The sequence below is a fragment of the Onychostoma macrolepis genome, chromosome 14, assembly GCF_012432095.1.
Source record: "Onychostoma macrolepis isolate SWU-2019 chromosome 14, ASM1243209v1, whole genome shotgun sequence".
NCBI classification, from domain to species: domain Eukaryota; kingdom Metazoa; phylum Chordata; class Actinopteri; order Cypriniformes; family Cyprinidae; genus Onychostoma; species Onychostoma macrolepis.
Genome location: NC_081168.1, coordinates 24,886,679 through 24,903,722, shown reverse-complemented (window position 1 = coordinate 24,903,722; position 17,044 = coordinate 24,886,679). Strand labels below are relative to the sequence as shown.

The window sequence follows — 17,044 nt, the reverse complement described above, 5'->3', positions numbered from 1 at the left end:
TTTTTTCACACACTCATACAGATTGAATTGACTTCTTTCATAAATTGCATTGATTGCTCTAAAATATGAGACACCAAAGTTTCAGGAGTTTAGTACACAGAATAGGACACATGCTTATTCGTTAACTGTTTTATTTCCTATTTGGGTTTATGTTTATGCTTTATTTTTTTTAAGATGAACTATTTTTTCCAAGCCATTGTTAGATGCGAGTGGTTCCTGTCATAGCTATGCAAAGATTTGATTTCGAAAACAGTATCATAGCTACTAAACTATTTCTTGTTATGGATTTAAATCTGCATTTAACCTCTCAAAGTAAGTCTGATTTTGTGGTGGCTGTGCTTTCAAATTAAATTATTATAATCTTAATTCAAGTGATAAAGGATTTTGAAAGTATGACAGTAATCAGTGTTGAGTAATACTGTAAGGTTAACCCTTCCTGGTTTACATGTTTGAAAATAACTTTAGAAATTTAGAAAAGTAATGAAAAAGTAAATGTAATCAGTTACATAACTTTATCAAAGTAATTGTAAGTTACTTTACTTATTACATTTTAGATAATTATAACTTGTAATCTGTAACCTATTACATTTCCAAAGTAACCTTCCCAACACTGCCCATAATATAGGCATTACACACATGCATAGGTAGGTGGATTACATTTTTTAGCATTTTAATAAATTCTTGAAAATGTTTTAATTAATTAAATAAATAAATAATTCCAACCACCCTCTGGCCCCTTGAAAGTTTGCCCACTGACTGAGAACCACTGACCTAGTGGAGAATACCGTTTGATTTGTTGCAGATGTAACGGATGATTCAGTTGTCTTATATAACAAAATGACAGTGGTATACAAGAATAATAATAGAAACACTGTATTACGAAGGATCTCTGCAGCTAAATCACACTACACATGCATGGTCTGTGTGAAGAGCAGCTTTTCTGAAGGCAAAGCTATTCTAATTCCCTTTACATCAGTCACACTAATATATTTTAGGTGTTTCGGTCAGTTTCTTTGTCTGCTGTCTACATGTGTTAGATGGTTGCTTCCCCATGCACACAAAAACGTCATAACAGAGATCATTGTTGTGAAAGTGTTTGAGCAACATTTAATACTTATACTTTCATATTATAATCATCCACCATAAGTAAACTCATTTTATGCAATAGTATTTTCAGTACTTCACCTTTACGCATTATCACAGTCATCAATGTTCATAATTTATATTCACATTTTCATCTGCATCCTTATACAATGAAGTTAAAGTTGACCTTTTATCACTCAAAAGACAGTGGAACTGAGAGGATATCATTTACATTTTCATGCCTTGCTCTTTGATTTATCTTCTGTTATAAATTGTTTCAATCCTGGCACATACACACTCTCTCCGATTCTCTTTCTATTCCATCTTTATTATTTTGAAAAAGAAATAAAGAGCGATGAATCTAGAAGAATAATAATTTAACATTGCAGAAAAAAAAACAAAAAAAACACAACCAATAAATTACTCTGTTAAACCCACATCAAGCATTGCTACAGTTACTTCTCTGTGAGAGACAGCTGTAGTATCCTCTCCAGCTCTTCCTCCTCTTCCCTCCTCTTCCTTTAGGGAACAAAAAGAGGAGTGTGATACAAATGAGAAAATACATAAACTCTGTTCCACAGTTTCTGTATGAATTTAAGATTTTCTTTACTGAATGTGGAAAATTCATTGAAAATATAAAGAACAAAATAATAATAGGTGTTAATGTTTTTGTGACTGGAATAGTTCCTGTAAGTAGAAAAGGCAAGAGAAAAAAGCAAAACAAATTATTCTTTTGGATGAAAAATGTGTCATAAATGTGCTTGTCATGTTTAATATAGTAAACATAGTATATAGTATATAGCAATATAGTACAAAAGAACAACAAAAACCCAAAACACTTGGATGAAAAAATGTACATGTGCTTGTCAGTTTGTATATAGTGTCACAAAGCAGTAAATGTCAAGTTGTATATAGTGCAACAAAACAAAACATAAAATGAAACAAAAATACAATACACTTTTTTTTTTTTTTTGGCTAAACATGTATAGTAAATGTGCTTGTCATGTTTATAGCACAACAAAACAAAAATTAAATGAATTTCACTTCAAAAAACAAACATACAACATACAAAAAAGTGCCTCTCATGTTGTTTATAGAACAACAAAATGAAACAAATCAAAAAAACAAAGACAAAGAAAACCAGAACATTTCTCTTGGTGCAAGTTGTATTTAGTGCAACAAAACAAAAAAATATGAAACATAAAACAAATCGAAATTTTCTCTTGAATATAAAATGTGTAGTAAATATGCTTGCCAGTTTGTTTATAGTGCAACAAAGCAAAACAAAAACTGAAAAAAAAAAACAACAAAACAATTTTGTCTTGGAAGAAAAAAATGTCTAGTAAATGTGCTTGTCATGTTGTATAAAGCTAGGAAAAGCTAGCTCTGGATTTCTAAATCGCCCAGAATGTCAGGGATTCGGCTTTTACTTTCTACAGTCGCCATTCATTATTTGCTTTTTTGTATTAAAGCCCAGCTGCTGACTATTTTCTTAATCCCCTCCTGCTGAATTTCTGACCATTACTGCCTGCTCATGCAAACATTCTAATATTGCATATAATTTTCTGGCATCAGGGAGCCACTATCAATATGCAGAGTATTTAAATCTCTTCTGAATGAGCGCTCGCTATTCACTTTCACTTTCAATTTGGCGATCACCAAGGCTTGCCAAGTCTGCATTTTTTTCCCCCATGGAATTGGGCTACTGTTGCCATGGGTTGATTTCTTCCCGTGGGTTAAAGGTTTGAAATATTGCATAAATTACATTTGACGGAAATGCTTGTAACAATGAACAATTTTGCATTTTACCCATGATAAACTGTGTAGATGTTAAGTTCTGTGAAGGATTGCCACGGGTAAGAAGCCTTTTAGCATTGTTTATGATCAATCTGCATAAAAGTGAACAGTGACTGCAAAATATGTATTTTAGGAATGGAAATGACATATTGATTTAACATACCCCCCCAACTTAAAAAAAAAAAAAAGTGCTTCTCAGTTGTTCATAGAGCAACAAAATGAAACCAATAAAAAAAATAAAAAAAGACAAAGAAAACTAAATAATTTCTCTTGGATGAAAATGTGTAATAAATGTGCTTGTCAGGTTGTATTTAGTGCATCAAAATGAAAATATGAAACAAAAAAACAAATCCAAATTTTTTACCTGGATGAAAAAATGTGCAGTAAATGTGCTTGTCAGATATAGTGCAACAATATGAAACAAAAACATTTTCTTGGATAAAAAATGTGTACTAAATGTGCTTGTCAGGTTGTATTTAGTACAACAAAGCAAAACAAAAACTGAAACAAAAAAATTTCTTGGATGAAAAATGTGCAGTAAATGTGTTTGTCAGATTGTTTATAACAACAAGCAAAAAAGAAAAACAAAAGAAAACAATTTTATTTTTGATGAAAAATATGTAGTATATGTCAGGTTGTATATTAGTGCAAAAAAAAAAAAAAAACAACAACAAAATTTTCTCTAGAATGAAATGTGTGTAGTTAATATGCTTATCAGATTGTATAAAGCGCAACAAAAATAAAACAAAATACAAACAAAAATTTCTCTTAGATAAAAAATGTGCTTGTTAGGTTGTTTATAACACAAAAAAAAAAAAAAAAAATTTTTAAAAATGAATGAAAACAACATTTTCTCTTTGATAAAAAATGTGTAGTAAATGTGCTTATCAGGTTGGATATAGAGACAAAACAAAAACATAACAAAAACAAAATTTAATTTTGGATGCATGCACCACTGTCTTAGAATTTAGCCATAAAGATATTTTAAGGCAGCTGTTTGCTACAGGCTTCGTGTCAGGAGCCAACGATGCCTTGAAATCCTGTCTAGATTTTAGCTCAGTAGGTTTGGGAACAGAGCTTGTGTTTTTGGATCCTGTCGTTTTTTGCCCCTCCGTCATTCGTACCTGTCTAACTCCTCCTGTTCTCTGCAGGAAAGCTCCATCGCAATGCGTAGCTGTTCATCAAAACTGGTGGCCACAGCAAATGCTCCCGGCGCCCGAGGCTCGGTCAGTGAGCTGTAACACGGAGGTGAGATGGGTGCGGAATCAGACGGGGATAACGGCGGGCCAGCATCGGACTCGCCACTCTCCCCTCCAGCCAGTGACAAAGACAGAGATTCCTGAATTGCCCTGTCAGAGACACAATCACATTTCAAACAGCTGAACAATTGATATGCACATCCTCACACTCAACACTCAATCCACACACACACACCTCTCAAGCTGAGAATCCTCCTCATAAAGCGGAGGCTGAGAAACTGGACGAGTGTTAGTGAGAGCCTCCCATATGGTCACCTACAGAAACACACAGGAAAAAAAAGAGAAATGAGGGAGTGGGTGGAAAGCTGTGGAGGGAATGATGAAAAGTTGATGTCTGCTAATTGTTTAGTATTGACTAGAGTTTCACAATTACTCATAATAATTATAAAGACTATGAAAAAGGCTTAATAATGAGAAGTAAAGCATCTGGGGCCAGACGTATAAACATAGCCATGATGTTAAGACTGTCTCAAATTAATAACTAGTATAACCAGCTAAATTTAGATGACTAACTTAGACAAGTCTTAGCAGTTTATGCAACTGTGTTTTTTTGCAGCATTGAAACTAATCACAGAAATGTCTGCTGTGCATATTAATGATTTTTCAAATTAAATGAAAGTAGTACATTTTTAGACAGGTTGAATATGTGGTTGCATTCTTGGTTATAGCACAAAAAAGTTTATAATATAATATTTTAGTGGTTGGTAGGTTTAGGTGGCTGGTTTATGGTAACAGCTTATTCTGGTTAAAAATGACTTCAGAGATAAACACTGTCAGAATATCTAAAGTGAATTAAAATTTTATTTTGCATGAAAGTAAAATAAAATAAAAGTCAACAGTCAGACATTTCCTAATTTATTGGGACAAAAATCTACACATCACAATAAAATAAAATAAAATAAAATAAAAAACAGTCACATATTTCCTGGTAACTGGGATGGGATCTTTGGATTTTGCAATTTTCATGCCATGTATATTTCAATAATTTAATAAATCGCAGGGCAGTATCAGTTTATGAGTGGCTTAACAGAAAACAAACCCAAGTCTGACTTTCTTTTCACTAGATTGTCTAGATTATTTCACAGTCATAAAGGGGAAAATATAGTTCTAATAGCAGGAATCTAGTTTACTTGCTAGTTAGTGTCTGAATATGAACTCTGAATATCATTCTTCTAAAATAAACTCTGGATATCCTTGAAAAAATACAATAATAAAATAAAATAATCAAGTGATTCGCTCTCTCTCAAATCATATAAACCTCTGTTTCCAGGCAGACTGATAAAAACATGCAGCGACTCTCAGATGTTGTGTACAGCCAGCCAATCAGAACAGAGCTTGCCAGATCGAGAAAGTGCATGTTATATTTTGTGTGTAATGCATTAGAATGCTGATCCATGGATATACCATGTGATAGATGCCGTTACCTGGTCACTCTCTGTTCCCGCGTCCAGCAGACTCTGTTGTATGGCGAACTGGAGTAAATTATCATCCTCATCCCTCATCGGTTCACTGCGGCCTGGTCCAAGTGTGGTGTATTCTGGGGGAGGCTCAAACACAGACGGGTCGACTTCACACTGCAGAGGGGGAGGCGGCTGACCTGAAAGCAGTGAGGTGAGGCTAAATACCCGGCGCAGTCACAGTCAGAGCAACTTTAGACCTGAAGAGATGCTTACCGGCCTCTGTGGCTCCTTCAGGAGATTGTACTGTAACAGAACTGACCGGTTCATCGCAGCCGCACAGATTGCTGAATGTCACTCGAGCATTCAACACATGGAAGAGAGGAATTTCTAAGAGTCAGAACAATGATTAAAGTCAATTTAAACTGCCGTTTACAACAATTTTTGGTGTAAAACAGGACATTTCTTGAGAAAATAATTTAAATAAGACAACAAATAAATGCAATGTGCATAGATGAATGGAAAATTAAAATTCTGTCATCATTTACTCACCATCAAGTAGGGGTGGGCGACATGACCAAAATCTTATATCATGAATTTTATTTCCCAGTAACGATATATCACAATATATTATTTATATATTTTTTTTAATTAGTTGTTTTAAGCTTTAAATAAGATCTTTATGATATAAAAATTTTGATACTATAGAAATGGAATAATTCTTGTCAACTAATACTAGCCTAAATTTAATTGTATATACTGTATTGTATAGTAATCAAATGTATAAAACTCTGCATATTCTTCACTGTGTAAATGTAATATATTTTTTTTCTAACTAAAGTTACAAAAGTGATTTAGTCAAGAGCAGTGAGAGATTTTCTGTCTTTTGTTGTTTGATTAACATGAATAACAGACATCAGGAATATTAGACTGCTGTCACTTTAAGAGCTGCCCCGGGTTTCAATATACTCTTTCTCAGCTGTTTGCTTTCACTTAAGACCTAAATTATTGTGTTTACGAGGATACTTGCAAAGACGTGCATTTTGACACATACAAGTGTGTGTATTTAACATAGTCAAGGCCTTTAAAGCAGTAAAAATAACTTAATGGAAGTCAATGGGACCTGAAACTGTTTGCTTACCAACATTCTTCAAAATATCTTCTTTTGTGTTCCATAGAATAAAGAAATGAGTAAATGATGAGGGTAAGCAAATGATGACTGAATTTTTAGGTGGACTGTTCCTTTAAGAAAGTAAACAGCAAACGATTGTGATTGCATGTTGACTTTAAGGACATAAAATGATCAATCAATGATCAATGTGACGCTTCTTCTCACCGATCTTTACAGGAAAGCCAGGTGGTAGGCGTAGGGTGATGAAGTCACGCAGCTTGGCAAAGTGGGCGTTAGAAATGGCCATGAGGTCAATGATGGGCGTCACCTGCTCAGCCAGTGAGAGAGGATGAGCTTCACTCAACCACAGTGTGGCCTTAAACCTGAGCGAGACACACAGAGGTAAAGAGACAAAGCAAATATTCTTAATTAACATGCAAACAGGGTTCAAATCATGGCACTTTGGAGTTGCCATTGAGACGGTACCTCTGCACTTTACTGGTGAGCTCAATGGGCCGCCCAATATCTCTGCCATTCAGATTAAACTCTGCATCGAAGTACTCCTCCGCTGTGATAGCGGTTGGGTTATGGGGACTTGCGCACTGAGAAACCTGACTCTAGAAACACAGTAAACAAATGAATCAGTGTTGTCTCCAATCAGCACAGTCACAAATAGACTCTGTAAACAATATATTTAGTTTTTATGCTCACCAAGGCTGCATTTATTTGATCAAAAATACTGCAAAAACAGTAATGTTGTGAATTATTATTTTCAATTTAAAATAACTGTTTTCTATTTTAACATACTTTATAATGTAGTTTATTCCTGTGATCAAAGCTGAATTTTCAGCATCATTACTCCAGTCTTCAGTGTCACATGATCCTTCAGAAATCATTATAATATGCTGATTTGCTGCTCAAGAAACATTTCCTATTATTATCAATGTTGAAAACAGTTGTGCTGCTTCATAGTTTTGTGGAAACCATGATGGATTTTTTTTCTATGGTTTCTCTGATAAAAGTTCAAAAGAACATTTTAAATGTCTTTAAATTTAAATCATCAACCATGCTCAATAAAAAATACATTTCATTCAATAACAACAAAAAAAATCTAACTGACCCCAAACTTTTGAATGGCGGCGTAAATGTTAATTTTTTATATATGTTTCAATCTATTTTTTTTAATGATTATATTAATCATTAACATTTTTTATCTTTAAATATTGTGTTAATTTATTTCTTCTGTAAGGAATAATTGACGACGGGCCGTTGAATTATTCGCGTCGTGGCTGTTACACCTCGGGTGTGCATTATTTTTCTAATAATTCAACGGACTGAAGTCAATTATTCCGCTTATACTTTGGTTGCCACACCTTGATCAGATGATATATTTCAAGGCATTCGTCCGGGTTTTCTACTTAAATCGCTATTGAGAGTAGGATTATTTCTTCTGCATCTCATCCAACGCCTCCGTTGCTAATTCCAAAACGTCATTTTAAACCTAGTAACGAAGGCTTGAGCTGTTGATAGCAGACTAATGCATTTAATACAGTTAATAACTAAGTTATGAGAGAGAGAGAGAGAGAGAGAGAGTCTGTGCGTCTCTAGTGTTCAGCAGCAATGTCTCTAGTTATAGTGAAACTTCAAGTTCACTTTCTTCACGAACAGCGCCATGTTGTTACCTCGCTTGTGAGAAGTCATGTAGTTTTTAAGTTGTTAAACTATGTTTAAAATCGTCAGAGTAGCATTAACAACATTAGCGCGTATGTTAACGTGAAGGAGAGAGAGCGGGAGAGATAGAGTATGTGTTTTTCGTACATAATAAAACATAATTTTGTGGCAAAAACGTGGGCATGATCTGTCGTTTTTATCCTTTTGTTTACTATATTTATTTGTTTGGCCAGTGTCGCTGTGGGTTTTGGTTCTTTTGCTTTAAGGACCTTTGAAATAACAGAAATCATTTGGCGAAGTAATGTGGTCATGTAATGCGGTCAAGAGCTGCCTGGAACTACATTCACCGTGTGTTTCCCTGAAAATAATTGCACACCTTAGAACGTTTGTCAGCCAGTCAGATTCAAGCATTCAATGGCCCCGTAGTATAAATATTTATAATTTATAGTTTTGTGAGGTAATTTTAACATTTGTTTAGTAAATGTTAAAAAAAAAAAATACATTTATTGAAATTCTAAATTAAAAATAAGATCATATGCAACTGAACTGAAATGATATGCACTGATCAGTGATCACACTCACCCCAGTACTAGAGATGTGCTGCTCAGCAATACCAAGAAATGACTGTAGAGGAGTTCTAGATCCTGAAAGAACAGAGAGGCCAGTTGTGAGTAGAAGGTGACAGCACAGAAAGGGAAATGCATTTGAAAAAATATATGTATATGTACTAGGGGTGGAACGATACATGTATTCGTAAGGACATCTCGGTTTGGGGCATGAGACCTTACAACGCATACAGGCAATTCATCCCCAATCCAGAAGGGGGTGCCCGCAGTATAATGCAACGCTGTTTGATAACCGCCAGCAGAAGAACAGAGAATGCCATGAGTTGCAGTAGCCCCTCACTGCTGAACAAAGATCTAGGGGGCGGGGTTGGATTCACATCTAGGAGGTGGAGATTGGTAGGTTTAGGGGTGGAGATGGGTGGGTTTAGGGATCAGGGGGTGGAGACGGGTAGGTTTAGGTGTATGTAAGGTGGGAGGAGTTGGATCTGGATCCAACCTCGCCCCCTGGATCTTGTGTTCTGCAGTGAGGACCATCTCATGAGTTGTGCACTTGCAAACAAAGCCCCCTAGACAGTGACCATGTGCTGATTCTGAATGCGTCTCTCACATAGACTGACAAAGGAATATACTTTAAAGGTTTGCGCACTCAACTGTTTGCGAAATGGAGCTTTGTGCTCGTGTATCCTACCTCTCTCATTCGGCACACATCAATATATTCCATAATATTTCCATATTTGCGATGTAATGTATCTGAATGTGAAACTATTATTTATTATGTAAATTATAGGCTTCAGTCGCGTTCTAGCGGTGACACAGAGGCGGGCACGCTTATGTTTGGTTCACTGTATTTTATTTTGATAAAGTACCAACTGCGCTGTCAAGTTAGCAATGCTGGAACTGATATGTTTTGTGTGTGTGTGCGCGCTCCGGCGCGATCACTTCAACTGTTTCCTTATACCAGCAGAATCAACTTTAAACACTTATTATTGTCTTATTAATAATGCATCACTGTATAAAGGTCTGCTTTTATTTGTGTACACTCACAATTAAAACAAAACATTGTGCTTTTGTAAAATAAAGAAAACAAATAGGATGTTGCTTTCTGCCATTTGAGTTTCCTTTCTGTGAACAAATTAAGCGTGTCACAAAAATGAACTGAAACTCAGCATATATAGGCTACGTTACGCACTGTTTGTTTTGCCTTGTTTATCTGTAAACTAAATCAAATATATTTCAAGAATTTATTCCTTGTATGTATATATGTACTGCAGATTTTATATAACACTGTAATAATATTTAGTATTTTCACATCTAGGTGGAAATTTTTTTTTAATTTGTACTACTGTCTGTTCAAAATAAATGAAAAGAAACAGAGCACAGTAGATTTGTTGTTGTTTTTCCTGTTGTACTGAAATCGTATCGAACCGTGACCCCCGAACCGAGGTACGTACCAAACCGTGACATCTGTGTACTGTGCCACCCCTAATATATACATATAGTTTATGTATGTGTATTTTTAAGTTAAATTGACTGCCAGCATATTTTTTCTGTTTGTATGAGTTTAGGTACCTTTACTCCTAGACTTGTCCTGATCAGAAAGGTGTTCAGTCCGAGAACGTGTCACTAACTCCACATTACTGGCACTGTAAACCTACAATTATATAATTATAAAAAATCAGGGAGGTTATTTTGTCCTTGTGTTTTCAGCAAGGCTCAGAGCTGAACGCCTCTTAAAGTGGACCCACCTTTGCTTCATATCCACTGACAACCTCTGTCTTCTCAGAGCGCCATCCCCAAATCCCAGACTTATTTCTAGAGTCAGACAGAACAGGGAATTAGATATGCAACAGTTGTTTCCAGAGGTAAAAACTATAAAACTCACGACCTAGAGAAATTGATTTTTAATGCTAAATTATAATGCTTGAAAGACAGACCTACTGTGAGCTTTAAAGGGGTCATGAACTTTTGACATTTAAGAGGTCATTGTACTATACAAACATCCTGTACGTTTCAGAACTCAAAACCTTCTTGTTAGTCTAAAACAGCTTATATTGAAACCAGTCTGCCAAAACAACAGCTTGTGGAATCAATGAAAGAAGATCAAGAAGATCAACGCCTGCTTCTACATCACTGCCTGTTTAGTCCCGCCCACCGATTCTACATTGCTGCCTGTTTAGCCCCGCCCACCGATTCTACATTGCTGCCTATTTAGCCCTGCCCACCGATTCTATATCACTGCCTGTTTAGCCCCGCCCACCGATTCTACATTGCTGCCTGTTTAGCCCTGCCCACTGATTCTATATCACTGCCTGTTTAGCCCCGCCCACCGATTCTACATTGCTGCCTGTTTATCCCCGCCCACCGATTCTATCGCTGTATGTTTAACCCTGCCCACCGATTCTATATCACTGCCTGTTTAGCCCCGCCCACTGATTCTACATTGCTGCCTGTTTAACCCCGCCCACCGATTCTATATCACTGCCTGTTTAGCCCCGCCCACCGATTCTACATTGCTGCCTGTTTAGCCCCGCCCAGCGATTCGCGCATATAGTAGGCAAATGACAAGAGTGGCAAACGCATGTCTACACAAAAACCTATTGATAGACTTCATTTGATGAACTTAATTTTTAATAAAGATCCAGACCGCTTCAGTAAGAACTTGGTGCTTTGTTCACTTCATTTTACTGCGGATTCATTTACAAACAAGGCACAATTCAATGCAGAATTTTCAGAAAGATTAAAACTAAAAGATGATGCTGTGTCGACTATATTGGATCAGACAGTAATGTCGCACCACACAAGTGTGAGTAACTTTTTATTACGTGATCACTATTGCTTTGTCTCTTCTTACAGATCGCTTGATATGTATTGAGTTATTTATGCATTTTTAACCTAAATCACAGCAGTGTCCACGAGGAATGTACGCTGCCAAACATACACAACTGTTACCAATACCAATCATAGCAGTAGGCGTTTACTTCTGCGTCTACAATCCGCCACACCTGTTCAAACAGAGTGTTCTGATGAGGGGGTCAAAATAGGACAGAAAATAGCCTATTACTTCTAAATGATGATGTTTTTTAAAGTAAAAATCTTGATAACATTATAAGTGGACCTCAGAGAACAGTACAAAATAATAAAAAAGGCAGTTCATGACCCCGTAAGGTTGTTAAATTGATGATATATGCTTCTGCTGAAGCCATCCTTTGTCATTATTTCAGTTTATTTGTAAAATAATCATGTTTAACAGTTTAATCTATGGTGATGGGTAACTACATTATCCATGATGCCAAATAGAAAATTTCTCCAATCAGAGAGTCGTGCCAAACAAATAAAGCCAAATAAGCTTGCAGGAACACCAACTCCCATGAAGCACCACAAATGATGTAATCAAGTCGTTGCCGCTATGCAGTCACAATACTGTAATTTTCTGTGATAAACTTAATTTTTTTTTCTATATCTCTCTCTCTATATATATATACCTTAAATAAATAGTTGCATATTTCTCCATCGTTTTTAATTTATGTTATTTGCAATCCTTCATTAAAGCCATTAAGTACTCAGTCTTGTACGTGTCTTTTTGTCTGATTTCCAAGTATACTTTTTTTTTCGCGTCACATAAACCTTTGTAATGATGTGATTTTTCCTCATAGCTGGCTAGTTTGGTTCATAGTTTATAACACTTTAACAAATGCTTTTTAAATCCCTATAGGCAAAATGAACGGAAAAAACTTCCGGAACTAGCGCCACTGAAAAACTGGCCATGCCCTAATGCACTCCATACAGACTCAGACTAATTAAATCTGTGGTAAAGCCTCTTCCTGTACCTCTCGAAGGCAATGTTGCGTGTGTTGAGATGAGTGGTCACTATAGGAGAGGTGAGTCTCTGGGCCGTGTTCTCTTGCGAGGGCAGCATGGCGGCGAGCAGAGAGGGAGTGTCCCGTGGAGACAGAGACAGCGGTTCTGTATACACCACCTGCTTCTCGTGGTCCACCTCCATTACCATGGCCCCGCTCTCTGCAAAACACACAAACCACCTCAAAGCACTGAACTCTGTGTGAATCCTGCATGAATGCGTGCTGAAGACTCACCTCCGCCTTTAAAGATGTAGCTGCGTCGGCCCTTAAGCCAAGTCATGTGCTCAAAGCCCAATAAAGTGGTGTCGACCCTCAAACACGAACCGCTTTTCCATACACGATACACATCGCTTGGACAAACTTTCGATACTAGAGGAACTGAGTAATTGAGACAGAACAACAACTGACTGTCAGAAGCAATTGATAACAGGAGCTGTCCACGTCTGTGGTGCTGAAACGGTTAAAGCTGCCATATAGGTTGCCAGTGGTGGGTTGGTTTGTTTGGTTTGATTTAAATTCATTGCCATATCAGCTTCTCAGGGTATAAAATGGCAGATACAGATTCAACATTTAATAATCAATAAATAAATACGATAAAATTCGCCAACGGTGAGACAGAAGTGAAAGCGATAGAGTTTGTGGGTCTTTCCAAACTCTTTAGTTTTCAAACTCACCCCAGCTAGTAAATTCCCATTTCATCTCCACATAGAAATCGCGTGCCTGCAAGAAAGACGACATGTTAGAATGCCATCTGAAAGAGGATGGCAAATCAAACCAATACTGTACCTGATAAGTTTATGAAAAAAGCACAGGGATTTACCCAATGAATGCACATCGAATGCATCTTCAGTCAGGGTGTATGTATGCATGTGGATCACCTGTCTCAGTTTGCTCAGCAGCTCAGGAATACCAGCCAGTCTCTCTGTGGCTCTTCTGAAGTCTCTGTACTGAAGGACCAGCTGCACCAGCTCAGGGTCTCCAGTGCTCACTGCCTCCTGCAAAACTGCACACACAGTTCAACACAGCCATCACTGCCATGTACCGCACCAATGATATTTACTGAAGATGCATATGTTGGAAGACAAGGATAAGTTCTTAAAAGGACAATGCAAATTAGTCACTAATGACCTTTTTGTGTGATTTTTCTGTCCCCTTTTTGTGGGGACACTTAATTTCTAGCGATTATCGCCGATTTGATTGCACAGATACTATTTAAACTAAACTGAGCTAGACAATGACATCTCTGAATTCAATAATGAAATGCCTTTAACTGAAAATTGAGTGTTTAATCTTATCATTATACATTACTCACACTCTATCCTCCAATTTGATACTGTTAAGTGCTTTGACACAATCTGTATTGTAAAAGCGCTATATAAATAAAGGTGACTTGACTTGACTTGATTCCAGACCTGTGTGATTTTCTCTTTTTGTTCTGAGGAATATAAACAGAGATATTCTCCAGAATCCCATGGCAACTCTTTTCAGTATAATGAAAGAGAAAGGGGACTGGGGCTGTCAATCTCCAAAAATGAACACAACATCAACATAGAAGTATCAGCTTGTGTGGTATATTCCAAGATATACCACAGTAGCCATGTTTACATGCATCCATTAATAATCCGTAATTGGACTAATGCCTCAAATGGACTAAAATGCCTTGGCGTAAACGCCACAATTGAGCTCTTATTGAGCTCGATTTAAATTGAATTTTAATTGGATTGAAAGAGGTGGTATAGCCCTGAAATAATATGATCAAGAGGAAAAAAAATTAAGCATTTAAATGCTTGAATCCATATATTTTCTCAGTCAGATTCATAAATAAATACCGTGCACATGGTGCAGTGATGTATACACACACACCACCGTTGTTTGCGATACGTTGTTGTTGTTATACATCAACAAAAGTTTGTGATTTTGTTTAGTAATTTTGTTTTTTAAAGAAGTCTCTTATGCTTATCAAGGCTTCATTTATTTGGCCAAAAATACAGTAAAAACAGTAATATTGTGAAATATTATTGCAATTTAAAATAACAGTTTTCTATTTTAATATATTTTAAAATATAATTTATTCCTATGGTGGCAAAGCTGAATTTTCATCAATCATTACAGTCTTCGGTGTCATATGATCCTTCAGAAATGTTACCCTGGAGCACAAAACCAGTCATAAGTGTCATTTTAATTGAGACATCTGAAAGCTGAATACAACAGCTTTCCACTGATGTATGGTTTGTTAGGATCGGACAATATTTGGCCGAGATACAACTATTTGAAAATCTGGAATCTGAGGGTGCAAAAAAATCTAAATATTGAGAAAATTGCCTTTAAAGTTGTTCAAATGAAGTTCTTAGCCATGCATATTACTAATCAAAAATTATGTTTTTATATATTTACGGTACGAAATTTACAAAATATATTCATGTAGCATGATCTTTACTTAATATCCTAATGATTTTTGGCATAAAAGAAAAAACGATAATTTTGACCCATAGGCCAACAGTGTATTTTCGGTTATTGCTACAAATATATCCGTGCTATGACTGGTTTTGTGGTCCAGGGTCACAAATCATTATAATATGCTGATTTGCTATCAATGTTGGAAACAGTTGTGCTCCTTAATATTTTTTTTTGGAAAATAGTTACGTTGTTTATAATATTTACAATTTATGAATTTTTCAAAATAGTTGTTAAACAGTTAAAATAATTATATATACTCATGTTTAGTTTTTGTTTTTCATGGTGAAATGTATGGAATCCAACTAGCTTTTGAACATCATAAAAGCCCATCTCTGAGTAAAGTCACAGGTTTGGGAAATGCATGGGTAATCGATGAGTGTGTGAAGCAGGCTGCTGCTGTACCTGTCCAGCCCTGTGTGTTGCCGTGTGTGGGATTCGCGCTGTGTCTCAGAAGCACGCGCGTGGACTCCAGATGCCCGAGACACACTGACAGCTCGAGCGGCGTGCGCCCGCGCGGATCCAGCCGCTCCATGTCATGCTGTAACACACACACCAAAACACAACACACGGCTTTACAGAGGAAAATGCCCATGATTTAAGATACTAAATAGCTTAAACATCTCCAAGTACCTGATTTTTCTGAAGCACTCGGTCCAGTTCTTGAAACTGGTTGTTCCACACCAGATAATGTAAAGGAAACGCCTCTTCAGCCATTTCAATGATGCTTGATTCAAGTTTTTAATTGTTTTTATTTTATTTTACGTGGTTGCGTTTTATTTTTGGTCGCCGAATAGGTTTTTAGGAAATGTTTGTTGGGTTGCGGCCACCTTTGCATCTAAACAGATAACTGTACACAAGCGTTTGTTTACGGACCGTTCATTTCATTTGATAAAATGTGTCGTTTAATCTGCTCACTGAATTCATTCCCTCAGGACTCCAGATGTCTCATTTACACTCATTACCGGTTTGATTCGCGTGTTATATCGCTATAAATCCTCCCGTTTGCTGAAAATATCCACTTGACAGTCAAGCCAACAGCTGCTTAGCTAGCGAAGCTAAGTCAAAATTTATGCAAGTCTTTATAAAATATCCTCCTCGAGGCTAAAAGGATTGAAAATTGATCGGTAAAATTGAACGGGGTTCCGTTAAATGAGGTAAAATCGTGAGCACGGATGAGTTAGAGGTTTATTTGGAGTAAAGCATCCTTGCGTTAGCAGATAGCTTCCCAACATCCTCCTCATCATCAGGCTAGTGCTGCTGGAGCTCGCTGACAGTGACACATGATGTTAACACTATCCTCTGATAAGGTAAAGGACTGCTTTCCATTATATTCCGACCGGGCTGTACTGAACCGGTGGGAAAATGCAGATAACCCACCGCGGAAAGCGAGCAGAGGCCTACTTTCCATCCACGTTCATGTGAAAAATGCATCGGATGCAGGCTTGGCTGTGCTGTGCTGATACCCTCCTCATGCGTCTTCGCTGTGGTGAATGAGTGTAACTCATCTAACATCAGACAGCAGCATGCACAGAATATGTAAACTCAGCTGAGATCAGAAAACATCACGTGCTGAATTTAAAAACTTCAGACTGCATCTTAACCGCAATTTATAAATGCAGCGGAGATGAGCTTGTCTGAGGTCAGACCACATATTAAAAAAAAGTGTTAAAGATCAAATAATGTCAGATGGATGTGGTAAATTCACAAACTCTTCTGAGATCAGATAGGATCACTTTGCATCCAGTTATCTGAAATCTAGAGTGCATATTACCTCAGTTTATAAATTCATCTGAGATGAGACAGCATCATGCTTAATATTTAAACTTAACAGCATCAGAAACATTTA

The 17,044-nt window shown here is 36.7% G+C and overlaps 1 protein-coding gene across 1 annotated transcript; it reads right to left on the bottom strand.

Annotated features, from left to right (window-relative positions):
- Nucleotides 1–1,015: 1,015 nt before the first annotated feature.
- On the bottom strand, nucleotides 1,016–16,804 carry ankrd13d (ankyrin repeat domain 13 family, member D). The gene is made up of 16 exons (XM_058798756.1): nucleotides 15,829–16,804; nucleotides 15,601–15,736; nucleotides 13,620–13,744; nucleotides 13,416–13,461; nucleotides 12,976–13,119; nucleotides 12,712–12,901; nucleotides 10,630–10,696; nucleotides 10,454–10,535; nucleotides 8,901–8,962; nucleotides 7,134–7,264; nucleotides 6,873–7,030; nucleotides 5,813–5,926; nucleotides 5,564–5,736; nucleotides 4,315–4,394; nucleotides 4,005–4,229; nucleotides 1,016–1,602 (listed from the first exon to the last, which is right to left on the bottom strand). The coding sequence occupies exons 1-16, from the start codon at nucleotides 15,910–15,912 to the stop codon at nucleotides 1,539–1,541; spliced, it is 1,881 nt and encodes a 626-aa protein (XP_058654739.1). The 5' UTR covers nucleotides 15,913–16,804; the 3' UTR covers nucleotides 1,016–1,538.
- Nucleotides 16,805–17,044: the final 240 nt, after the last annotated feature.